The sequence below is a fragment of the Geotrypetes seraphini genome, chromosome 2, assembly GCF_902459505.1.
Source record: "Geotrypetes seraphini chromosome 2, aGeoSer1.1, whole genome shotgun sequence".
Taxonomy (NCBI): domain Eukaryota; kingdom Metazoa; phylum Chordata; class Amphibia; order Gymnophiona; family Dermophiidae; genus Geotrypetes; species Geotrypetes seraphini.
This window is the reverse complement of record NC_047085.1, coordinates 394,809,463-394,836,799: the sequence shown is the minus strand read 5'-3', so window position 1 is coordinate 394,836,799 and position 27,337 is coordinate 394,809,463. Positions and strand designations below refer to the sequence as shown.

At 38.3% G+C, this 27,337-nt stretch overlaps 2 protein-coding genes across 3 annotated transcripts in view; both read left to right on the top strand.

The window, feature by feature from the left end:
* Positions 1 to 7,869, top strand: part of CCDC126 (coiled-coil domain containing 126) — a 28,736-nt gene extending 20,867 nt beyond the window's left edge. The window contains exon 3 of the mRNA XM_033930869.1: positions 7,114 to 7,869. Within this exon, the coding sequence (XP_033786760.1) occupies positions 7,114 to 7,298 (185 nt within the window). The 3' untranslated portion in view covers positions 7,299 to 7,869. The remainder of the gene's footprint in view (positions 1 to 7,113) is intronic.
* Positions 1 to 27,337, top strand: part of FAM221A (family with sequence similarity 221 member A) — a 226,730-nt gene that overhangs the window by 20,867 nt on the left and 178,526 nt on the right. The window contains exons 2-3 of one of the 2 annotated variants that reach the window (XM_033930866.1): positions 157 to 315; positions 7,114 to 7,263. The gene's annotated coding sequence lies outside the window, so the exon portion shown is untranslated. The remainder of the gene's footprint in view (positions 1 to 156; positions 316 to 7,113; positions 7,264 to 27,337) is intronic. The other variant, XM_033930865.1, reaches the window with a different exon arrangement.

Sequence of the window (27,337 nt, the reverse complement as noted above, 5' to 3'; positions counted from 1 at the left end):
CAGGTTGTTAGTTCCTGTTCTAAACCGTTCATTATTCATTTTGGAATTTATTAATCATTAGGAATAAGATTTTACATGGACTTTAGCTGCTTGGAAGAGCAGAAATTCCTAGGAATGTGTGTAAGCCAGCTGCAAAATATATTTTTTAAATTGCAGTACAATACAACAGTCCGACACCACATATTGAAGAAAATGCCAAAAGAAAAGTCACAAGAAGAAAAAAAATGCTAAATTAAAACAACTAACCCACATCATTGGGAACAGCAATACTGGGTGAAGAGGCAAGTAAATACACAATCCCAAACTTGACTACAGGTACAGAAGTATCATTTAGAACCCTTATCTTTTGTTCCCATCACATAAAATAGGTAATTCATTTTAATCTAAATTTTGCTAAATAGTCTTCTAAACTAATAAATTCTCCAATTGACTTTGCTTTGTTCAACAAAAATATATTGATTTATTTCCATGTGTAACTAGATGTTTGCAAAGAAATTTTTTAAAAAATTCAATTTCCCACAGCCAGTACACTTGGTTTAAGATGTAGAAATGTCATCCATCTTAACTGGATTAGTCGATATATCAGGAAATATCATGAACCAGGTGCTTATAAAATACTTGCTTTTTTAAATATACATCTTTAGAACTGCTATCTTTTGTTGAAAAGTTAACGATGTGGCTCTCTTAGTTTGAGATCTTGTGAGGGCTCAAGAAAATTAGATGCTTACAAAACTGTCAGGAGAAGAGATGAAGTCCAAAGCCCCTTCTTCATTCTCCACCTTGGTACTTCTGGGTATATAATAAGCATTCTGGTACAATGTGTCTAGGAGACCTGAGGGAATTGGAATCTTGGCAGCTGTCAATTTCACAGTACACACAGTCCATGAGCAGCATCAATTCTCAAACCACATTTTTCCCACACATGTAGACATCACCACATTAGTCGCAGATCAGTGGGAGACCCCAGAGGGATCCTTGTGGGCAGCTAAGACTATGTCTTGGATTTACCCCATGACTCCTGAATTTCAACAGCTTTTTTGTTCAGCGTAGGGACGTAGTGTTCAATGAGCGTGTTCTTGTGGCAGCCCTTCGGGAGTCACACCCATGATGGGTACTGCTTTGGTACATCCCATCTATTCTGTGCCAGTCTAGAGGGACGATAAAGAAGGAGAAATTAGGTTCTTACCTGCTAATTTTCTTTCTTTTAGTCCCTCCAGACTGGCACAGACTCCGCCCTGTCATTTTGTTTAGTGTTTTCTCGCGAAGAGTTAATTTTTTCTGCGGGTTTTTGTTGTCTTGGTTGTTGGGGAGTATATTAAGAGCAGCACACTTGGTTCAGCTGGTTTAGTTGGCTAACTGTGGGGCATTGTTGGAAGGTTCTTGTTCTAATAGTATCCAACAGTATGTTCCACTCCGATTTGGACATTTTCCTTTGTCTTCTCCATGTGAGTGTGGAGTTAATGTTATTACTCGGCCTAGTTAGTTTCTGCTTGGCTATTCGTCAGACTGATTGTAGATGGGACTGTAGCCAAAAGTGAATGCCTCAATCTCCACCTGCTGGCAGAGGAGCATAAACCCACCCATTCTGTGCCAGTCTGGAGGGACTAAAAAAGAAAATTAGCAGGTAAGAACCCAATCTCCTTATTGTGTTATGCCTGTACTTATAAAAGTAAATAGCTTGATCTTGGAACTTTTATCTAGGCCAGTGGTTCCCAACCCTGTCCTGGAAGACCACCAGCCAGTCAGGTTTTCAGGATAGCCCTAATTAATATGTATGGGGCAAATTTGCATAGCTGTCGCCTCCATTATATATAACGCGCGTGTTATACACGATTTTACAAACCGTGCATAACCGTGCGCGTTATATGTGTGAGCGCGTTATCCCCTTTTTTTTTTTACATTGTTCCCCCCCCACCTCGACGTCCGATTCACCATTATATGTACCGTATTTTCATGCATATAATGCGCGCGTTATACACGATTTTACAAACCGTGCGCGTTATACGTGTGAGCGCGTTATCCCCATTTTTTTTTACATTGTTCCCCCCCCCGACGTCCGATTCACCCCGCAGGACCACTCGCACCCCCACCCCGAAGGACAGCTCGCGCTCGAACACGCACCCGCACCTCGAAGGACCGCTCGCACCCCCACAGCCTCCCCACCCCCACCCCATCATGTAGAAGCTGCCTACCGTCGTCCTGCTGCTTCCTCTGCCGGCGGTCCTGCCCCTTCTCTTAGCCCTGCGTCTACGCTGCTTCCTCTTCCGGCGGTCCCGCCCTTTCTCTGACGTCAGTATAAAATATAAAAAGAAACAAAATTTTGTTCAATTGTCATTTTATAAATCACATAACATAACAAGGATCAACAAAACCCCTGTCTCCCCTCCCTCTCACAAATATCCTTTCCACTATCGAGAAAACTGAACAAGCCAAATTACTGCAGAATGCTACATTAAAAAATCATGCTAACAGAATACCTCGGTCACACATGGCAGGAGTTCAACTAGGGCAACTGCCCCCTGGCCCGAGAGAGCCCTAAGCCTACTGGAAGCTGAAGAAGGCACAGTCTGTTAGTGGGCTGTGTGGTCCCCAGCTATATCTAATACTAGCTCTGGCAGGATACACATTTCAAATCTGATATATTCAAATCGCAAAATAGAAAATAAAATTATTTTTCTACCTTTTGTTGTCTGGTCATTTTATTTTTCAAATCATGTTGATCTGAGGTTCAGGTTTCTATTTCCTTCTGTCTTTTCTTAACACACTTGCCAGGGTCTCCCACCCATTTGATATTTCTTCTTTCTCCAAGCTTGCCATCCATCTTCCATCTTTGTTTATGTATTTTTCCCCATGTTCAGCATCTCCTTTCTCTGTGTCTTACACTTCCCTTTCTAGTATTTTCCCTCTATCCATTTTCCTATCATCATCATCATCATCCTATGTCCCCTATCTCGTCCCCTTATGTCCAACATCACTCCTCTGTGTCCCTATAATACCCCCCAAGTCCAGCATTTCTCTTCTGTTTCCTATTCTCCCCATGTCTAGCCATCTTTCCTCTGTGTCCGTAAACCCTCCAATGTCTAGCATTGCCCCTTTGTGTCAATCTACCACCCCCATGCAGTGTTCCCCTTTGTGTCCCTATCCCTTTGCTTTCATTCATGCCCACCATCTCCCCTTTTTTCATATATCTCCGTGTCCAGCTTCTCCCCTCTCTTACTCCCTTACACCAATGTCTTTTGTTCTCTTTCCTCTCTCCCTTTGCTGTGTTCAGTATTTCACTTCTTCTTTCATCCCCTTGGTTCAGCATCTTCTCTCTCCTCCTCCCTACAGGTCCAACATCTCCCTTTGCTCCAGTCCCCCCACTAACATGGGTCCAGCACCTCTCTCCCTTCCCTCTAACTCCCTTCCCACATGGGTCTAGCAACCTGCAGGTCCAATTCCTCTATCCCTTCCAGCCCCACCCACATGGGTCAAGTTTATTAAGTTTCAAGTTTATTAAAATTTTGTTAACTCGCTTATCAAATTTCTAAGTGGCATACATAAAATCAAATCATGGGAGTACAAATTTTTAGACAAGAACAGACGTATGTTAAGATACAAAGAATAAGGGATGGAGCTACAAGAAATTCATAGGATAGAGACGCATATAGGGGACAAAACAATGGGGTGGGAGCCTGTCTGCAAAAAAGAGATGGAAATAATGAAAAAGGTTATAGTTCATAAGCGTCTTTGAACAAGAATGTTTTGAGACTCGACTTAAATCGGTTTAGTAATGTTTGTTCCCATAGGTGTGTTGGCAAACAGTTCCATAGTTGAAGGGGGCCTCTTTCCATTCCTTCTGGCTCCAGTCACCCCTCTTACAGAATAAACATCCTTTTTGTCTCTTCTCTCCAGCTCCAGCCCCCAGCTCTCTTCCACTCAGCCCCTAGACCAGGCCATAGCAGCAGAATCCCCCTGTGAGTCCAGCAGCTCTCCACCCCCATGTGAGTTGGCACCCCTAAACCTTCCTCCTCATCTCCCCTCTTGGCTTGTGCCTATTTTATCTTTAGTAGCCTCAGCCACCAGGGAGAATAATCTTCAAGTGCCTGCACCGAGGCCTTCTCTGCCAAGTCCCTCATTGATGTACTGGTAACTTGCAGTTTCGATGAAGTCTCACTGTAGAGTGATACAGAGTCATTATAGCAATCTTGGTATTATTTACCATCCCTTTCCTAATAATTCCTAGCATCCTGTTTGCTTCTTTGGCCTCTGCCATCGCACTTTGGGTAGAAGATTTCGGCATATTGTGAATGATGACACCTAGATCTTTTTCTTGGGTGCTGACCCCTAGCATCAGGTAACTATGATTTGGAGTTATCTTGGCTAGTAAATGCTAATATAATACGGATTCCTAATAATGGTTCAATTGTAATTCCTAGTACTAATGTCTGTGTTCTAGAGCAGTGTTCTTCAACCACCGGTCCGTGAACCGGTGTCGGTCCACAGAAATTTCCTACTGGTCCACAGGGCCAGCACGTGCATCAGGCCCAAAACAGTGTTCTTCAACTGCCGGTCCACAGTGCGATTGCAGCTTTATCTTCGAGCCAGCTCCCTCTTCCTCACTGATTCAGTGCATAAAGCCATGGGCAGTAGCTCCTACACGCGTCCTGCGCCTGAACCGGAAGCCGTTGCAACGTCAGAGGGAAGGCTTCCAGATGAGGCATGGGATGTGCAAGGAGCTGCTGCCCGCAGCTTTGTGCACTGCATCAGTGAGGAAGAGAGAGCCGGCCTGAAGATAACACCGGGGGTGGCATAACCTGGTCAGGCAGGAGCAGGCCAGAAGGTAAGGCATAGCATGGAGGAAGGAAAACAACAAAGGTAGGGGGAATGATTTTATTTTTGAATTTAGTGATTGAATTATGTCAATTTTGCAAATTTACATCTGCTGTCTGTGCTTTGTGTAGTTTAATTTTGTGGTTAACCATTATGTGTTGTTTTCGACGTGCCTTGAAGATGTATCTTTTCAAGAAATTTTTGTAAGTTAGATATAGGATGTTTATTCATTTGTATTTAGTCTTTGTGAACCGCATAGAACTTAATGGTATTTGCGGTATACAAGTGCGTTTTATGTTATGTTATGTTAATAAGATTATATTGTGTATCTGTGAAAAATGAATGGAAAAAATAGTGTTACAATTAGTACTATTATAGGGGAGGGGTCTGGGGTGAAGATTGGGTAAAGATGGGCGGAGTCTGGCCCAAGACTTAGCCCAGTGTTCTTCAACTGCCGGGCCACAAAATAATTCTTTTATTTCTGCCAGTCCATAGGTGTAAAAAGGTTGAAGAACACTGTTCTAAAGAAACACTAAGTGAAAAAGCCAGAACAATTATCCTCTAACAAGATTACAGAACATCAGAAGGTTCAGTTCACATTTAAGAAATATTTTATGGTTTTGGGGTTTTTTTGTTTTTGTTTTTTTTAAATATCCCAAATAAAAGATTTATAAATACCTTAAAATCTTGTGCAACAGTGGTTTTTGCCAGACAAAACATCCCAGTTGCAGCTGTGATTCTTCATAAGACAAAGTTGTCCTTCCAGCTTCAGCTAACCAGAGGTGGTAAACTGAAAAACTTCAGAGGGCGGGCAAGCAAGGGTGAAGGCAAGAGATAAATTTTTCAGAAAGTTTCTCTAAAGAAGGGGGGGGAGAGAGAGAGAGCATGTGTGTCTCTTCCATTTTTGACCAGGCATTATTAACGTTTTAGTCCTATGGATCTTTGTAATTGGTGGCATGTGCTTTCATCACACCGATACAGCCAACCTGAGGAAGTTATGGGACAATGTCTCTGTTCTCATGACAAACCCCATCTGGAAATGTCGTCATGTTTTGGCTTGGTTAGTAGTTCTGCATAGATAACGGCTGTCTGAAAGCACCAAGTCCTGAGCTGGATTGAACCGGTCTAAGGCAAGGAATAAATATAGCAGCACAGTCTTCTCTTTTCATCTCTGTCCCACAAATAGAGGCTTCAGTGGTGAAATTACAGGCAGAATCCAAATTTGGTTCTGTGGTTGCACATAAGAATGCTGGGGCCTTTTATGCCTCATAGTGGAAAAAAGAAAACAATTTCTGAAGAAAATCATGTGATGTGCCATATAGCATATGCAAAGAAACATTTAGGGGATATTTCATGCATGTAGAAGCTTTTGTGGTCTGATGACACCAATGTGGAACTTTTAGCAAACGGACCAAATAATTTTTGTGGCATAAAGCAAATGCAGCACCTAACCTGCTTAATCCATTCATACAGTAAAGCACAATAATGGTAGTGTTCTTTTGTGGGGATGCTTTGCAACAGAAGAAGTTTGTTTTATTTTCACAAGCCAAGCATAGTCAAATCTTGAAGGAAAACATCTACTTTAGACCTGGGACTTAAGGCGAGGACTTATCTTTCAGTAGCATAAACCAAAAGCAGCAATAGAGTGGCTCAAAGAAGAAATCTTGAGGATCTATTCAAAGCCCAGATTTGAATCCAGTAGAAAATATTTGCATGAAGATCCTTGCTCATGCAGAATGGGTAAAAGCAGCACACACTGCAATGAACAGTTGGTAGACTTATTTTTTTTAATAAATTCTTTATTCGTTGAACATATTTGCAGTTTATTTCACACTGAAATAGTGAGAGTAACCAGTACAGATTTTTTTTGGTGGGACCTGAGGTAAACTTAGGTGGACACTTGCCAGTGCAAATGTTGAAACCATGTCCTATTTCCTTCTCATGTTGTATGCCATTGACACTGATAAAAATGGGGGCATTAGGCTGACTATGGCTCCACCCTAGATTTGCTATGTAGATTAATGAAAATCTACTTGGATGCATTTTGAATAATATATTTTAGGCAGCAGAGTAGGAAAAACTTACAAGGATGTGAAGACATTTGCAAAACACTGGCTCATTTTCAAAGCACTTAAGACACACAAAGTACTATAGATTACTATAGAACTTTGTATCTTAATACTGTACTTTGAAAATGAGCCTCGCTGTATACTAGCACTCCCATCTGTTGTAAATGTGAATATTAGTTTCACACAAAGGAAACAGGATGCTGTGTACCAAGTTCTTTTCTTTTCCCTCTAGCTGACTTGAAGAGAACAATAGCAGTCCTTCTGGATGATATTTTGCAGCGCTTAGTGAAACTGGAAAGTAAAGTTGATGACTCTGTTGGAAATGGCTTGTTAACTAACACCACCAATGGCACAAGTGGTAACCTGGTACCAGTGATCGCAAGTAAGCACACCAGTACAACAGACAATGTGAGATAGCAGCAGAAGCTGCTATAGGTTTTAAGTCCTCCTTCCAAATCTTTTTTGTATGATGATGGCAAATATTGCTTCATTTTACAGCAATGGATATTTCATAAAGGCAGTCTTCATTTCTTTGTCTATAAAAACATAAAATCATGCTTTCAGAAAGAACTTCTAAGGCAGTGTAATGCACTTTCTTATGGATAAGAAACACAAGTAGTGTGGCCAAAGAGTCATTCGCTATATACATTTCTAGAGCTAGTGTTCAACCTTATATTTCAAAGTCTCTTAGCTCATCATGCAAAATTAATTGGAAGAATTGTTATTAACTTTATAAAGATGTAGATAGATCTTTGTCCTTTATAATAATGTTTAATTAAGCTCATGTTAAACAGGCCTCAACTTGTACTAAATTTATTTTAAATAATTGCCTACTAGAGAGAGTATATACTTACTTGATTTATTTTGGTATTGTGCAAAGAAATTGAAAAGTTCAAATATTTATGAACCAAAAAGTATCCTTGCTTGCACTATTAGTCAAAAGTGACTCTAATTATTGACTAGGAATAAAATAATGTTCCAGTCTGGACCAATGAGTTGAGTCTCCTTACTTGCAGAATGAAAATAGAGAGAGAGTAAACTATTCCAGTGATAATCACTAGTATCAGGGCTGCTGTAAACTGGAAATCTCCGGTATTTCTCTGCCCCTCTTGAAAAAGATTCCTGGAGTAGACCTAAATCCACAGTTCACAGCCTGCATCTTTCAAGGTTGAGTCTTTGGGCTGGATTGCTCCTGGGATCCTGAACATTAGGGACTTATCAAAGCAATCTTTTGAGTCTAGGGCAGGCCCTCATCCTGTCTTCAAAAAGAGGACCCAAAAGTGGCACCTTATCTGGCTGCTACGTCTACTCTATAGAACCTGGTAATGGTATGAAGGGTAGACACCAACTGAGTAAGAGATAATTACTGTACAGTACTCTATACTGGTTCACCCATGTTTAATGTAAAGCACTGTGAAGGAAAAGGGGATAGAAGGGTATAGATAGAGGATTACTATACAGGTCCTGGACCTGATGGGCCACCGCGTGAGCGGACTGCTGGGCATGATGGACCTCTGGTCTGACCCAGCAGAGGCACTGCTTATGTTCTTAGACAGCGTAGTTGCTCTACAGATTTCCTCAGGTGAAATCGCCTTTGAGTCTCTGTCCATGAGGTAGCAATTCCTCTGGTGGAGTGTGCTTTTAATGCAATCAATGGCTGCTTACTGGAAATCGAGGCCTTACTGGAAATCGAGGTCTTAGAAGCCGGCCTCCCTTTCTTAGCATAACTGGTCAGAACAAAAAGTGATCCAATACACGAAACTTATTGGCAACTTCAAAGTACTGGAGAAGCACTCACTTGCCATCCAGCAAATGTAATGCTTTATCCCTTTTCTTAGACCCCTTAGGATGAAATGCAGGCAAATGGACTTTCTGATTGACATGGAAGGCAAAGATTACTTTCGGTAAGGATGGAACCATGCATAAGGAAAGCCCTTCTTTCGTAAACTTAAGGAATGGCTCCCTACCAGACAGAGTCTATAACTCAGAGACCCATCTTGCCAACATAATCGCCACCAGAAACATCATCTTGACATAAGATCCAGAAGGGAAGTCTCCCTTAAGGGCTCATATGAATAACTTACAATATGTTGTTAAGATTCCAAGCTTGGAAACAGGAAAGGCATATCTGCACTTTCAGCGATCCAACCAACAGACCCTTCTGAAGTCCCTCTTGCAAAAGGCACAGGACTGTCAAAATTGAAGCTGATAAGAACTCTACATCATCCACATCATACCAGTGCTTATATAAGGACTTCCAGGCCTTAGTATAGGCTGCCAATGTCTACAGATTCTTAGCAGCGTTCCAGATTCTCTTTAGGGACCAGTCCCTGAGTGAGAAGATCCATGTCGACAAGCAGTCTGAGTCTTTCATCCCTCTGGAGATGAACTAGGTCTTCATACCATGGTCTGTGGAGCAAATTGAGTGCCACTAGGACTACCAAACCTGGATGACTTGCATTCCTATGGAAGTCTTGACCTAGCATGTGCCATGGAGAAAATACACGTTTGGAATAATGCATCCAACCCCACACTTTCAGGCTTGTATCTTTTACTGCTGAGGCCATTGGATCCATCTGTGGATGCCCCCACCGCCAAACAATGGAGTCGAACACCTGGGGGTACAGTGACCATTCCCCCAAGTCAAGAGTCTGCCAACTGAGTAAATAAGCCCTTGCATTTTCTACTCCCATAATGTGCGCGGCCAGGAGAGCCTGCAAATAAGCTTCTGCCCACCGAAAGAGGAGTTGAGCTTCCAGGCATAATATGGCATTTCTGGTGCCTCCTTACCTGTTGACATAGGCCACCACTGTCGCATTATCCGAGAAGACCCTGACTGCCTTGCCTTACCAGATCCTATGTGGAACAAAAGAAGATCAGCAGACAGTATGAAGATTAAAGTCAGATTTATTCAAGGTGCTCCCATGAACCATGCCTGATGTGTTTTGCCAAATAAGGCTGCCTCAGGGGCATTGTCCGTCACACACCTTCTCTTACATTGTTTAAAAGCAGACTGAAAACCTACCTTTTTGATATAGTCTTTCGCTATACAGCAACCTACATATTGATTGCCCTTCGGCGCTCGTTTTGTCTACAGGCTACAGTTTTTTGGTGGTTTCAACTTACTTCTGGTTTTTCCGGACTTCTGATGAAGGTGTGTTTTCCAAAACACGGACCAATTTGGGTCCCTTGATTTTAAGGTGGTGTTTTTAACTGCTTTTGATTCAATAAACTTAGCCTACATCATTGTATGGGTTTCTGCAGTTTTCCTTTGTTTTGCTTCCATACCCTCCACTGCAGAATCTGTTGGTTCTCCTCCCTTGTGTTCTCTCTATATAGTCTTCAATCCATTACCCTACTCCCCACTGCCCACCACTCTAGCACTACACACTGTGGCTATAGTACACAGTAAAAAGGATCAATATCGCAATCAAATTATTCTCATTGAGTTTGTTATCTGTACTTGGATCCTCATATAGCCATGTGATTGCCATAACTCACAACTGGGTCAATTCTTCATCGATCCTTCTTGATGTAATGTTATTATTTCCTTTGTTTTTATTAACTGTTTTTTAATGGCATATATTATATTTATTTGAAGGAAATACAACTTAGCTTTTTATGCATGCTGCACCACCTCTTCTGACAAGTTTCAAAACTTTCTTCAGAGTCGGGGCTGTGTATTATATACTCGCGGTGCAATAAAAATATGTATATTTAGATAAACATCTGTCATATCTAATCATCCCTTAGTCTCTGTATCCTCCACCATAAATAGTAAATATTAAGCTTTCGTTTACCTAGCATTACTTTGCTGTGTCTGTTTCTGCTATTGAAAGCTGCCGCCATGCCTTTCAAAATGTCCGATTCCTAGGCAGAGGTTAATGTCTACCCAGATATATTCACAACTGTTGATAATTCTTCTGTTGGGAGCGCGTTTGTGGTCCTTGAGGGGTTGTTGTCTGAGGTTGAAATCAAACTCTTCGCAGTCCTCTGTTGTCAAAACCGGCCCCATTGGTCACACGTTAAAAAACCCTGTTGTCCTCTTTGTCTTTTATTATTAGTTTGTAGAGTGCCTTCATCTTTGAATTTAAAAGAGCTTAGGTGGATATTCAAATTAAACACTGTTATGCCAAAAGATCTGAATGAAAATGTAGAATGGATGGAGGCAGTAGAGTAGAGTAATTTTGTATGTTTAAAGTGTTTGATCTAATATTTAGGGGGGGGTGTAGCTTTAAGAACTCTTTGCAGCGGCTCTGGGTTTTCTTTTTTTTTTTTAAAGTTTTTTTATTGATTTTTTCACATATCAACAAGTGTTATAAATTTTCCATACATTTATGTTAACAATACACTTGATATCTCTATAATGTATTTTATATAAACCATATTTTATATTATTTTTCTTATGAATTTATATAACATATATATTGTAATGATTTTATCAATTATTATTTAATTATGAACCCTTTTCTCTCCCTTTATCACATTAATTTCTCATAGGACTATCATTCATTCATTATGATATATTTTTTATAATGTATAATAAAGAGAATAAATTATTTACCCCTTCCCTCCCTCCCTTCTTTAACCATTATCTTATTATGGGGAAAAATTAAAATCAGTCATTGCAAAAATCTGTTAATGGTCCCCAAATTTTCTTGAACTTATCCATATATCCTTTTTGTGTTGCAAATGTACGCTCCATCTTATATATATGGCAAACTGAGTTCCACCAAAAATTATAGTTTAATCTGTCATAATTTTTCCAATTATGTGTAATTTGCTGTACTGCTACTCCAGTCAATATAAATAAAAGTTTATTGTTATTTGATGAAATTTGACTTCGAGCTCTCATTGCAGTACCAAACAGAATCGTATCATATGTCAAGGCTACTGGATTTTCTAACATCCTATTAATTTGAGGCCAAATTGATTTCCAAAATATTAATATGAATGGACAATAGAATAAAAGATGATCTAATGTCCCTGCTTCAAGATGACAATGCCAGCATCTATTAGACTTAGAGCTATCTATTCTATGTAAACGTGTGGGGGTCCATAAAGCTCTATGTAAAATAAAAAACCAAGTTTGTCTCATAGAAGCTGACAATGTGCATTTTAACCTCCAAGACCAAAGTCGTGGCCATTGAGATGCATTAATCTGATGCTTAATCTCAATGCTCCAAATATCTCTAAGACCATTTTTTTTCTTTTTATGTACGAATCCAGATATTAATTTATACCACATTGCGGCCTGGTGACCCATGGAGTCTATCTGAAAACATAAGAATTCCATACTATGATAGTTATTAAGATTTTTCCATTCAGGGAACCCTACCTGAATGGCCTGCTTCAATTGCATCAATCTGAAATATTGTGATTTATTCAAACCGAATTTATTTTGCAATTGTGAAAACTCAAGCAGTTTACCTTTATTCATTACATCCTCTAAAATACGAATTCCAGCAATCATCCAATGTTTCCAGATAATTTTAAAACCGCCAACTTTGATCTTTGGATTGAGCCATATTGTTTGAGTCGTTGATTTAGTTATTGGAATAGGAGTTAGATTACTTATATATCTTATAGTTTTCCAAGTATCAACAAATATTTTGTGATCCTTATATAACCTTGGCATTTGAATACTGATTACATGACTCAGACGTAAAGGAAACATTAATCTCCATTCTAACCAGAACCAATCTGGTATATGTTCAATGGGCTCTGGGAGGATCCAATACATACCCTGACGCATAATATAGGCTTGATGGTACCTATAAAAATTTGGAAAATTTACCCCTCCCTCCGCAATTGGTCTTTGTAAAGATACTAGAGCAATTCTGGGGTTTTTTCCAAGCCAAATAAATTTTGTTAACATCTTATCCAATTTTTTGTAAAAAGACCCCTGAAAAAAAAATTGGTATCATACCCATTTGGTAACAAACTACTGGTAATATCATCATTTTTACAGTTTGCACTCTCCCCCACCAAGATATGCATAAAGGATTCCATTGTTCACACATTTCTGACACTTTTTGTAATAAATATTTTTCATTAATTTTCATAGTCTCATCCACAGTTTTTGTAATCCAAATTCCTAAGTATTTTAATCCTTCTTCTTTCCAAATAAAAGAAAATGAGTTAAATAAACTTTTTGTACAATGTACATTGAGTGGAAGCACTTCTGATTTATTCCAGTTTATTTTATAACCTGAAAATTTTCCAAATTTTTCAATTAATTCAAGCAAATTTGGAATAGTTGTTTCCGGATTTCTCAAATAAAGTAAAATATCATCCGCATATGCTGATAATTTATATTCTCTATCTGAATGCGGAATACCCTGTATCTCCCTTACCTGTTCTATAGCTAATAATAAGGGTTCTAAAACGATATCAAAAAGCAAAGGAGATAGTGGGCATCCTTGTCTAACCCCCCTTTGTAGAATAAATCTTTCTGAAAAATTGTTATTGATATATAATCTAGCAGCAGGGGAGCTATACAATGCTTTTATTGTTTGTATAAATCCGGATCCTATTCCAAACCATTCCATTGCCTGAAACATGAAGATCCATTCCACTCTATCAAAAGCTTTTTCAGCATCTAATGAAATAGAGAATGCTGGGTCATTAATGGATTTTGTCAAATATAACATGTGATGTGCCTGTCTAGTATTATGAGATGAGTGTCTTTGAGCAACGAAACCTGTCTGATGCATATCTATAATGAAAGGGAGAGCTTTAGCCAATCTTAATGCTAATGCCTTAGTTAAAATTTTTCCATCCACATTTATTAAAGAAATTGGTCTATAATTTGAAACCAAAGTGGGATCTTTATTTGGCTTAGGTAAAACTATAGTTATTGATTCAGCCATAGTACCTGTAATACAACCTTTATTTAGTTGTGTCTGATATAGTTTTAATAAATAGGGCATTATAATGTTTTGAAATGATTTATAAAACTCCACTGTATAACCATCTCCACCTGGAGCGGATCCAACCCTAAGGGATTTCAAAGCTGTATCTAATTCTTTTAAGGATATTGGTTCTTCTAAACTTCGTTTTATATGTTCAGGAATTTTTGGTCTTTTTATTAACTTTAAAAAATCTAAACCATCCTTTTCCTTTTTCGAATAAGGCTCAGAAGAATACAAATCTTTATAATATTTTAAAAATTGTTTTATAATGGGATCAATTTGAGATAAAATTTCACCATTCTCATTTTGAATAGCAATTATTTTTGTTTTTCTTTTTTTCGCTTTAAGATAATTTGCTAGCATTCTTCCTGCCTTATTCGAATTTCCATAATACAAAGCTTGCTGTACAAATAAATCTTTTCTAATAATTTTTGAAGAAATTTCATTATATTTACCTTTAGCTTTTAAAAGTTCTTGTTGTGTCAAATAATTCCATTTTTCAATTAATTTTGATTCTAGAGACTTCACCACTTTTTCCAATTCTGTAAATTGTTTTTTTTTCTTTTTTTATTTGTAATGCTGAATAAGAAATAATTTGTCCTCTAATATATGCTTTAAAAGCATCCCACAAAGTCTCTATTGAAATTTCTTCTGTATCATTAATTTGAAAATAATCTTTTATTTTTTCTAAAAGATTAAAAATACAAAAATCAGTATCTGTGAGCAATGTATTATTTAATCTCCATATAGGTCTATTTCTATTCTGATCTATTATTTTAATTTCAATCCACACTCCGGCATGATCAGATAGTATAATTGGATCAATGACAGCCTGTGTGACTTGATGTACTAATTGATTAGAAACAAAAATGTAATCTATTCTAGAAAAAGAATTATGAACCTGTGAGCAAAACGAAAATTCCCGACCATCAAAATGAAGAATACGCCAAATATCTTTTAAATCACAAGATTGTACCAAATTATCAAGGCCTAGTGATTTTATAAATCTTTTCGGACTTTTATCCATCAGTGGATCCATAACAGCATTGAAATCCCCTGCTACTACTAGATTTGAAGTAGCAAGTAGAAGAATTAATTGTTGCCGAGTTTTAAAAAATTCATTCTGGTTCGAATTAGGGGCATATATATTGAAGAGCGTCATGGTGGTATTTCCCATGTCCATTTCCACATATATCCATCTTCCAAGAGGATCAGCTGCCTTAAATTTAAATGAAGCAGAACATTTTTTATTTATTAATATAGCAACACCAGCTTTTTTTCCTATTGCTGAAGAAAAGTAACATTGTTTGACCCAATCATCTTTTAGCTTTATAGATTCGTTATTTGAAAGATGGGTCTCTTGTATGCAGCATATATCAGCGTTCTGTCTTTTTAAAAATAATAATGCTTTTTTTCTTTTAATCGGGTGATTGAGACCATTAACGTTTAAAGATATTATCTTAAGATCCATTATGCATTAATATAATTTGTAATGTAACATCCCAATCTTCAATATTTTTTTTAATCTTTTTTTTCCCACATATAAGATAAAATAAAGAATTACCTATTGTACACAGACCCTTGAAATTTAATACCCCCCTATTTCCTCCCTCCCCACCCCATACATATACGAATACTTGGAAACGCAAAATTAGATCAGGTTTAACATCACTCCTTACAAGCTATAAAATATTTTAATATCACAAGCTCCATAGTATTAATGTAAATACTACTATTAAAATTCAACAATTTATATATCTTTGTTTTCTTATTTATATGAATACTTTTATTTATTTATCTAAATTTTGTTGTGTTCAGCTAAATTAAATATATATAAGATATTTTGAATTTATAAAAAGGATAAGATTATTAGAATACTTTAAGCAAACATTTTATCTTTTATAAATTCAATCATTCATCTCATTCATTATAATTTCTATTCTATGAGATACATTCATCTAAAATTAAAAGGTAAAAATTGTGGAAAAAAAAAAAAAAATTAAAATCTATCATAACCCATTCTCTTACTCATTCTTATTCTTATTTTAATAGGTCAATTGAAAACTTTAATGATTCTTATCCATAAACCTTTTTCTCTATATCCGGTAAAGAACTGTATCTTATAGAGAATGGATTCAGCTTGTATCTGAATCATAAAACATATTCTTACTATGAAGTTATTATTATTTTCTTTGTAAATACAGTTTATTTCATTCTATATTTTATATCTAATATTAAATATATTTTCATTCTGTATAGTTCCGTTGGTATAAATGCCTTTTTTTTTTTTCCTTCAAGTTTTCTCTTCTTCCTCCGTAGATGTGATGACGTGAAAACAACCTTTTTTTTTTTTTTTCATTTCCGGTGTAGTTCATTGGTTGAATAGAGATTTCCTGTAGATGCATGCTTCTTCGTGTTTTTGTTCGGCAGTGTCATAGCAACCATCATACCTCGGGTATTTCTGTGTCTCTGAGGGACTATATGGCAGGGAGACATTCACCTCGCAATCCTCTCAGTCTATTTGAAATCCGACTCAATCCTCCAACTCCCTGAGTCGTGCAGCAACACACAGCATGAAGTCAACATTCCGCCCCTCCCCCATGTCAGCCACTCATCCACGCTCTCACCGAGCCAAGTTCCGTGCTCGTGTCATCGATCTTTCTCTTTTTTAAAAGTAAGTTGGAAGATTCTATATATTCAAATCAGTTAATTCAAACTGTTTTTTTTCAAAGTCTATTTTCAGTAACGATTTAAAATAATATGAAATATAAACACAGTCATTTGAAAAAAAAAATATCAATCTTGATAAACTTACTCAGCGTTTTATTTAAGAAGTCATTGGTTGTTCACATTGTTCTATATATTCTGCTAATTTCTTGTAATCTGAAGTTTGTTTTTTTTTATTTTTTTTATTTATTTATTTATAATTTTCAAATTAACAAATCAAGATACATCTTGTACAGAAAGTGATTACAACAAAAAGAACAAATAGAAACATAATGAATTATATAGAAATCAAATATTTGTATAATCTCTCAAGTCCACCATTTTAATCCATGATGTGAATTAAACGGAATTTTAACAAAGAACCATATTATAAAAGATAAGCGGTACATAATCTGTGAAGTTTTGTGTTTTATTTCCCAAAGTTACTTTCATAATCGCTGGATATAGAAGTCCATATCTTGCTCCTAGTGCTCTTAATTGAGGTCTTAAATCCAGTAGTTGTTTTCTTTTTAAGGCAGTTTCTCTGGCAAAATCCGGTACAATGTGTATACGTGCATCTTGACATCTTAAATTTTTATTTTCTTTAGCCAGTTGACATATTTCAGCAACATGTTGGTATCTTAATAGTTTAAATATTAAAGTTCTTGGACCTTTTTGTAATGTTGTTTTTTGTCCTGGTATTCTGTGTGCTCTTTCAATTTCGAGAGGCACTTTGGATTTAAGAGGCAGGATTTTTGGAAGAAATTGTTCCAGGAAAGTGATGGGATCATTTTTTTTCCACTCCTTCAGGCATCCCTATAATTCTTAAATTATTTCTTTTTTCCCTATTCAAACAATCTTCCAAGTCTCTCTTCATTATTTCCATTTCTTTCCAAGCTTTTTTATTTTGCATGACTTCAGTATGTACCTCTTCCGATTTTTCTTCTAAGTGAGTTATTTTGTTATCTATTAGGTCCACTCTTTTTGTAAGCATGGCTACGTCGTCAATTGCCTTTTGAAGTTGTTTTTTGATATCTAAAACGATATCTTTGATCTGTCTTATTTCCATCATCATGTCTGTTTCTCCTTCTGAAGGCAGCGGAACCTTTGAAGGTGTCCCTGGTTCAGGCTTTGATCTTTTATTACTGCTTGTTCCTGATCCTCCGGCTCCTGTATCGTTTTTATTTTGTTTGCCCGATGCCATTTTCTTCTTATCCACTGTTTTTTCAATGAATAAATCGATTTTGAAGCTTTAAATTTGAAATATTAGCTTGTCTGACATGGAGCACAGCTATTACCCGACCATTTGCCTGCGTGTCCAAGTTCTAGAATCGGCTCTGGGTTTTCTTACATTTTTTTTTATGACGTCAGGGGATTCCCTTTATTTTTTTTTCAAATTCTTTATTCATTTTTCCATCTTACATCAAGAACACAATATTACATCATTTAAACCTTGTAAACATCACTTGTACTTCTTTTAACATCATCTTAAAAACATATATTTATACCCTCCCCTCCCACCCTTCCCACAAATATTTTAATCAAAAATATAATATAAATATTATCAATTAATCAAACCTTAATATAACTTTATACCCACCCCCTCCCACCTATGTATAAGTGTACTTTCAATGGATAATGGTGTCTACTCCTTGCAATAAGTTGTCAATGGCCCCAAAATCTTTTTAAAATTATTATAATTCCCTCTCTGTATGGCAATTACTCTTTCCATTTTGTAAATGTGGCATAACGAATTCCACCAGATGGTATAGTTAAGTCTACTGTAAGTTTTCCAATTACTGGTAATATGTTGTATGGCGACTCCTGTCATGATCAATAAAAGTTTATTATTGATGATATTTGGTTCTTTTTCCTCATTGACATACCAAATAGTATTGTATTACATTACATTACATTACAGATTTCTATTCCGCCATTACCTTTCGATTCAAAGCGGATTACAAAAGAGTTATGAAAGAAGGGTTACAAAGTTAGATCAAAGGTCATTTCCAAGAGAAGGATAAGTAGGATCAGGGGTAAGGGGGGGAAAGTAAGAAGGGGGTATTCATGGTATTAAGCTTTGTTAAGGGATTTCTTGAAGAGTATAGTTTTTATTTCCTTTCTGAACATCTTGTAGTGTGGGGTTGTTATCAATAGGTTGGAGATTTGGTTATCTATTTTTGCTGCTTGAGTGGCTAGTAGGCCGTCGTATAGTTTTTTCCGTTTTACTTCTTTGATTGGAGGGTAGGTGAATGGGGTGTGTGTTTTTCTATACCTGGTAGAGGTAGTTTGGATGAGGTGGTTGTTTAGGTAGATTGGGCTGACTCCGTTTATGGTTTTAAATAGTATACAGTAGAATTGAAATTGTATTCTTTCCTGGATTGGAAGCCAATGTGAGTCGATGTATGCCTCAGAAATGTGGTCATGTTTCTTCAATGAGTAGACGAGTCTCAGCGCTGTATTTTGAATTGTTTGTAGTTTAATCATTATTGCAGGGGAGGTAGAGGATGTTGCAATAATCTAGGATACTTAGGATTAGAGATTGTACTAGGAGCTGATATTGTGTTTTTTCGAAGAATTTTCGAACTTGTCTAAGGTTTCTCATAACTGCGAAAGATTTCTGTATTGTTTTGTTTATATGTGGTTGCATGGTGCAGCCTCTGTCGATAGTCATACCTAGTAGTTTTAGGGTGGTTTGCAAAGGATAATTGATAGAGTTGATTTCTAAGTTGGTTATGGTTGGGATTTTGTTATTTTCTAGGAGGATGAATTTAGTTTTTGTCTGGGTTGAGTTTCAGTTTGTGGTCTTCCATCCAAGTAGTAACTGTAACTGAGTTTGGTGTAGTGTGTCTGTCATTGAGAGCTTTGGTTGGTCAAAAGGAATGAGGATGGTGATGTCATCAGCATAGCTATAAGAGAGGTTAGGCCTTGTTTGTTCAGAAAAATGCTGAGAGAGGCCGTATATAGGTTGAAGAGGGTAGGGGATAGTGGGGAACCTTGTGGTACGCCGCAGGGGTTGGACCAAGGTTTGGATTTTTCTTTGTCTGATTTTACTTTGTATGTTCTGGATTTTAAGAAACCTTCAAACCATGAGTATACTTTATCTGAGATGCCTATTGAGTCCAAGATTTGCAGTAGGATATTATGATCTACCAAGCCAAATGCCACCGTCAGGTCCAGCTGTATGAGCAACATTTTTTCCCAATGCTGAGGTGTTGTCTTGCTGTGTCGATAAGGGAGCCTAGTAGTGTCTCTGTGCTGAAGTTAGTTCTGAAGCCGTATTGCGTGGGATGGAGTAAGTTATGGTCCTCGAGATGGTTGGCAAGGAGTTTGGCTACTAATCCTTCTGTTAGTTTGATATATAGAGATATTGAAGCGATTGGTCTGTAGTTGGATGGGTGGTCTGGTCCTTTTGGGTCTTTTAGGATCATAAGATAATGCCACATGCTTTTCCAATAAACAATTTACTTGATCCCAAATTGAATTCCAAAAGGCTAAGATAAAGGGACAATAAAACAAAAGATGATCTAAAGTCCCTACTTCAAGATTACAATGCCAGCATCTATTAGACTTTGAACTATTTAACTTTTGTAATCTAATTGGGGTCCAAAATGCTCTATGGAGAAGAAAAAAACAAGTTTGTCTCATAGATGCAGACACCGTAGATCTCATTGTCCAAGACCAAATTCGTGGCCATTGAGACGCAGTAATTTGATGCTTTATCTCAATGCTCCAGATGTCCCTAAGTCCATTTTTAGGTTTTTTATTTATAAATCCATTTATCAATTTATACCACTGTGCGGCCTGGTGACCCAAAAAGTCCACCAGAAAGCATAAGAACTCCAGACTATACTGATTATTTAGATTTTTCCATTCAGGGAACCCCTTCTGAATAGCCTGCCGTGGCCATTTTGAAAGGCATGGTGGCAGCTTTGCAGAAACAGACACAGCAAAGTAATGCTAGGTAAACGAAAGCTTAATATTTACTATTTATGGTGGAGGATACAGAGACTAAGGGATTATTAGATATGACAGATGTTTATCTAAATATACATATTTTTATTGCACTGCGAGTATATAATACACAGCCCCGACCCTGAAGAAAGTTTTTTGAAACATGTCAGAAGGGGTGGTGCAGCATGCATAAAAAGCTAAGTTGTACCATCACAAATCTGTTCTTCTAATATCCATTGACCTCTCAGCAGCTTTTGACACAATCAATCATAATCTTCTTTTAGAAAGACTACAGACCATTGGTATCACAGATCAGGTTCTTTCCTGGTTTAGATCCTATTTCACTAATCGATCCTTAATTGTGTCCTTTAACAATAGTATTTCGGCGTGATTCTCAACTACATACGGCATTCCTCAAGGGTCTTATCCTCTCTCCCCTGTTGTTTAATATTTTTCTTGCACCATTGATGACTCTGTGCCAATCCATTGGCTTTAACGTTTTTGCTTACGCAGATGATATTCAACTGCTACACCCGCTAGACTCCAATAATCCCCTTGAAATAACAGCAATCAATAAGAAACTTGAACTGATTCACCAATGGCTCGAGACAAATAGACTAGCTCTTAATGTTATCAAATCAAATGTTATGCTCTTCCCCTGGAAAGAAGGTCATAAGCTCCTATTTCCAATTTCTATTAAAGGATCCATCCTGCAGTCGATCAGTAGTATTAAGATCCTTGGGGTTATTTTTGATTGCAAACTTATCTATCATGAACATATTAGTAGTATTGTTAGATCTACCTTCTTTAGACTACGTCAAATTCGTTCAGTTTTAAATTCTTATACCCCAAGTCACTTAATACACTAATTCATTCCCTGGTGATTTTAAAAATTGACTATTGCAACGCGTTATTTAAAGGAATTGCCCAAAAAGAAATCCGACGTTTACAGATCGTTCAAAATGCTTCAATTAAACTCCTAAGGAAAGCTAAAAAATTTGACCATGTAACACCTCTACTTAAGGAAGCGCATTGGCTTCTAGTTGCACACCACATAACATATAAATTAAGTCTATTGACTTTCAAATCTCTTCTCTATAAAACTCCCACCTTTATTCATAGATTCCCTAAACATCAACAAGATTACTCAGGTCTACTGACCAACATCTTTTAATAGTTCTCTCACTTAAAACCATAAATACACGGTGGCAATTTATTTTCTCCATCACAGCACCCCAAACATGGAATTTACTCCCAATTCATGTACGGGAAGAACATAATTTAGATAGATTTAAGAGCAAGTTAAAATGCTTTCTTTTTAAAGAGGCATTTGACAACTAGTAAATTAGGTTAGGTATATCAACTAGAAAATCAGATTAGGTGCATCAACTGAACCTTATTTCTTAATTTCTTTGAAGCTCACCGTTTTCCCCCTTCCTATTGTTTTTTCCCTTACTCATCTTACTTACTATTATTAACTTGTATTTATTTCCCTATTTTTTCCTATGTTTTGACAAGTCAGTCGTATTTATCTGGTTGGTTTCCCCTTGATAATTGTAATTCATTATTTTACTCCTTTGTACATCGTTTAGAATTTTGTATAAGCAATTAATCAAATCCATAATAAACTTGTATTCCCTTCCAATAAATAGTGAAAACAAAGGAAATAATATTAGATCAAGAAGAATCGATGAAGATTTGTCCCAATTGTGAGTTATGGTACATGGCTATTTGAGGATCCAAGTAAAGATATAAGCAGTTGAATGTGTCTCGTAGAATAAACTATAACAATCTCAGTAAAAATAACTTGATTGTGATATTCACCACTCTAACAAGCATATTAACCATCCCCCCTAACTGTATCCCCACCATGGCATCCTGTTTCTGTCCTGTCTGTTTGATTGTAAGCTCCTTTGAGCAGGGATTGTCTCCTTCATAACTCTGTACAGCGCTGCATACATCTGGTAGTGCTATAGAAATAATAGTAGTAGTATAACAAAATCAAATATATGTACAAACTTAATACCTGTATAACTTAATTAAAAAACATAGTTAAAAACACATCTAAACATATCCAAATCTATAAACGGATGGCTTACCTAGCTGGGATAAGATACAGCTTTCACCATCAATTACAGCCAGCTGATGAGAACAGCTAACTCCAACAGTAGAAAACCATTAAAAATAAGTGAAGGATGTACCACTAAAAACAAACATGTAAAAAAAAAGTGTGCTAAGTAAATAAAAAAACAAAAAGCTTCTACAGGAGTAAACAGAGATAAAAACTGAGTTGAAGCTGCAGAGTAAAAAGATCCACAATAAGAAACTCTAAAACGAGATTTACTCACAGTGTCCTTGGTCAGCAGTAAATGGCAAACGGGCATGCTTGTGCATACAACCAAGCTTATATGGAGGAAGCCTGATGTCATGAATAAACATAATATTAAAGAACTAAAACTAAAAAAAGTGTCACAGCCCTTAAAAACCATAATTAGAACTCAAATAAAAGTTAAAAAAAATGTGAAATAAAAAAAATCTCACTATTAAGGAATGGAGGAAACCTAACACAAGCACTAAATTTAAATCTCTCCACCAAAATACTCTAAATCGGTGCTTCTGAAATTTCAAGTTTATTAAAATTTGATATATTTGGTTTACTAAGCAAAATACAATTTTTTTAAAAAAAGGGTACATTTCAAAAACAAATTATAAACATAAGATCACTAAAAACTATCTAACTGACACAAAAGGGAAGAGGGGAGTTCTTCAAGCCAAGTACCCCCTAAATCTAAGAAATATCAACTAGGTACCCCCAACCCAGACCCTGCCCCTTATTAATAGTACTAATTGTAATGCAATTTCTTCCATTCATTTTTCTTATACACACAATAGAATCTTATTAACAATGCATAAATGCTCCAGCTGATGAGGACCCTCAAGTTGTGTCAGCTGAGGACTTCCTCTGAAGGTGGCCAGATGTCCCTTTTGCCAAGCTTGGCAGACAGCAGCAGCAGCAACATCCATGAGTCACAGAAGCTCGTACCTCAGTGGCTCAGGGATGCTGCCAGTGATTGCTATGCTTGGTGGAGGAAAGTTCTGGTCTCTTTTGGCAGAGGTCTTCAGCTGGTGGTGCTTGGGGATCCCCACCAGCCACAGTAAGGGACAGTAAGTTCTTCAACACTAGATAAAACCAGAAATGCATTTCCTTTTCTGTTGAACACAATACAAAGACATCTGCTATATATATTTCCCAAAGCTAACATATTTCAGTCAATAAGTTACTTTTTTTACCTTTGTTGTCTGGAGATTTATTTTTCTATCAAGTTGGTTCCAGTTTCTCTTTTTCTGCTTTCCTTCTGCAAATTCTTCTTCGACTTCAAGCAGTTGCTGTCCATTGGTTCCTTCTTCTATGGTCCAGCATTTCTCTCTTCCCTTCCTCCCATTGTACAACAGCCTCACTCCCTTCTTAGAATTCGCTTAGAAACAATTTTAATTAAGCAATTAATCAAATAAAAATAAAACTTGAAACTTCTATCCTGGATCATTTTCCTTCTTTTTCGCCTCCCCACTCCTGCACAGCATTTCTTTCTTTCTCCTCTACCCCCATGTGCAACATGTCTCTCTCTCACTGTCTATTATCTCTCATTTCCTCCCTTCTTCGCAGGGCCGTGGGCAGCGGCTTCTGCACACTGCATTTGGCTGACCTGGAAGCCTCAGATCATGGAGTGCCAGCAACACATCACAAGCATAAAAAACCTTCATTCCTCCTTATGAAATATTGTAACACCCTTTTTGCAAACCCCCTCCCCCACATTTCTTTTTGTGTTTTTTTGTTTTTAAATCTTAGCCCCCCTATGGTGGCCAGTGTTTCATGGTCTATGACCACTTCAGGATATTTGGGATTGTATCTAGGAAAACAAATTTAAGGGAGTCGGTATATCAAAAGGCTTTCAGGCTTAAACATAAAAGGAGAATATGATAAACTGTTGTACTTGTAGATATACAAGCTCTTCCTTCTTTGCTCTGCAGTTCACCATGGTGTTTGTGTGCACAGCTTGGTCAATGGAAGCAAGCAAACATGAAAAAAACTCAAACTTCTTAAAGGGACCTACACTCTATTGCAGTGTTTAAATACCTATGTGATGTAAATGCATATGAGTTTGAGTAGAGAATGACACGGGGAAAAAATCTTGCCCCGTCACCGGCCCACCATCCTCTGCACCGCCCTGTCACCACTGTTCCCTTCACCACCCCGTCACCGCCACTGCCATCCCATTCACCGCCCCGTCACCCGCAGCATGCATAAAAGCCTCAAACAGGTATGATTTTATATACTTATCTTTATTAACGTATAAAGGAAACATTCTTTACAACTTTACAACTTACTTAACTATACAAAAACAAAACACAACTTGTACTTTTAATTGTCCTTATTTTTTAACCCGTGGATGAACAACAAATCATCCACAATCTCCAGTCTAGTTCTCCTTTCTTCCACAGTCCTTCCTGCAATAGAGAATACCCTCTCTGAAGATGTGCTGGTAGCTGGAATGCACAGTATCCCTCGTGCAACTTTTGCTAATTTTGGCCAGCGTTCTTGTTTATTTCTCCAAAATCTTAAAACATTAGCATCAACATCAGTAGAACAAAGATAGCTATCCACCTCATTAACAGCAGCTTTCTGAGGTGATAATGTTTCAAAAAAGTCACTCAAGAAACCAACAGTTGCATCTGTTTTCCTTCTTTTGGATGGACCTGGCCCTGGGAGTTCGTCCACAGTGGTGATCTCTGGAAGTGTGGAATGTTGGTCCAGATTTGAAGTTGAGGGGGCTTCCATTTCAACCTCTTCTTCCCTAGCAACAGCAGCAGATGAATCCAGAGACCAATGGGATAGCTCACATCTACCAGCAGGTGGAGATAGAGAAACTGATTAACAGGTGTATTTATTGGCTGGCACTCCTCCTGTCTCATCAGTATGCTCTATCTCCCAGCAGGGGAAAGTCGCTATTCCAGTTGCTCCTGGATTCTGATGATGGCTGGAAATTCCATTTCTCCTGTTGAGATTTTTCTCTTCAGTGAGCTTACAATTGATTCTATTTCTCCTGTTGAGATTCTTTCTCTTCAGTGAGAAAGGGGTGTCCGGCTGAGCGGTGCCGGCTTTAGAGGTGACACTTGGGCTCCCCCTTGTCCCTGCCTCACCCTCCCTCCTCTGATAGAGGGTTTATCTGGGTCTCTAGTTTTCTTCTTTCCCTATTGGGTACTCTTAGTAGTACTCACCCTGTTCCTACCGGAGTCTTACAGCCTTGTAAGCTGGGTTGTGAGTATGCCTTTTGTTACTTTGCAATTGCAAGTTATATTTTGTTGGTTGTTGGTGGTATTTGGTGCTTCGGGGAACAGTCGCGTGGTTAGCCAGTTGTTTGCTCTTTTCTCAGCCGCTAAACTTGGTGAACGGTTCGTTTTTGGCAGCGTATTTTCTTGTTGTGGCATAGGTGAGTGGACTGAGTCCCCGTGTTGTAGTTTGGGCTCGGTTGGAGGAGCTGCTGCCTTCCCGTGCACGGGAGACGCTTGGGGGTTTCCTGTGTGGGCGGGGGGGTATCCTCGCATTTGCATCGTGATACGCTGAGGCGGCCCGTCATTTGGCAGGGGCCGCGGCTGAGGTCGGGGTAATATAGAGTAGAGAGCCCGTGCCTCTTCCGTGGGCTGTTGGATCGCAAGAGTGCTCCGACACTGGCAGACGCGATGGGGCGTTCTTCTGGTATGTTTCGGCGGTTTTCTTTCTCTCTGCACCTTTCTCGGTCTCCCTGTTGTTACCTCCCAGTTCCATGAGGCCAGTGATACCAGCATTGGTGTTTTTGCTGGCTCGGAGGAGCACGTCACAACGTGGCTTAAGCCGCTTGCCACGGCGGTGTTTGAGTCTCCGGCTAAGAGCCGCAGTCTTTTCTGAGTAAAAGACTAGCGCTCCTGTTCTGGGGGGGAGGATGCCGCGGCATTCAGTATTTTCTCTGATATCCGGCTTCTATTGGCTCAGCCGTTGCTTCTCGGCCTTTCAGGTCGAGTGCGACGGCAGAAGCTTACAGTTTATCCTGGGTTCATATTGGAGCCCAAGGTGGGGGAATCTCCCGAGTTGATTGAATGGCTGTGCTTCGGTGATCTCTTATGGGATTTTTATTTTTGCAGCCCCATTTGCATGCGGTTTGGCGCTATTCTTCTCCCCCCAGTGTCGGCTTCCCTCCGTACGGGGTTGGTAGAAGCCGTGTCTCACCATAATTGGGTCAGTCGCAGGAGAGGTCCCAGGTTTTTCACTTTTGGGAATCTCTGCATCTCGCTCGAGGTCTCCCATGGGTGACACTATGTATGTTCAGCGATTTTCTTACTTTTGATACCTTTGGGGCTGCACTGACGGTGTCTGGTAGCGCTATTGAACTGCTTCCTGACTTTTGTAGCAGTCTTTGGGACATAGGGGCTATTTCCGATTTCCTTCGGGCATACCTATTTTTTTCTGTGTTCCTAGGCCCATCGTTTGTCTTCCCTGGGCCACCTTGAACTGCATACCCTCTGTCAGGTCTTTTGGCTCTCCCAGGGTCAGGGACCTGTCATATGGTCAAGTCACAACGCGTTTGCCTGATTCCTGTTGATTTGCTGTGGTTTTCCTAAGGGCAGTAGATACAATATTTTGATTGCATCTCGTTCGTCTTCCCTTTATGGCCCATACGTCTTTTTCGCTCCTGTAGCATGGAGTTAATCCGGTTTTCAGGCCAGTCTCCCACATAGCTCAGCGCTTGAAAGCACGGCATGTATCTTCCAAAGGTCAGGGGTTAAGTCCTGACTAAGGTTCCCAAGGACATGGTATTACTCACCTGGAATTCTTCTTCCAGTTCCTGC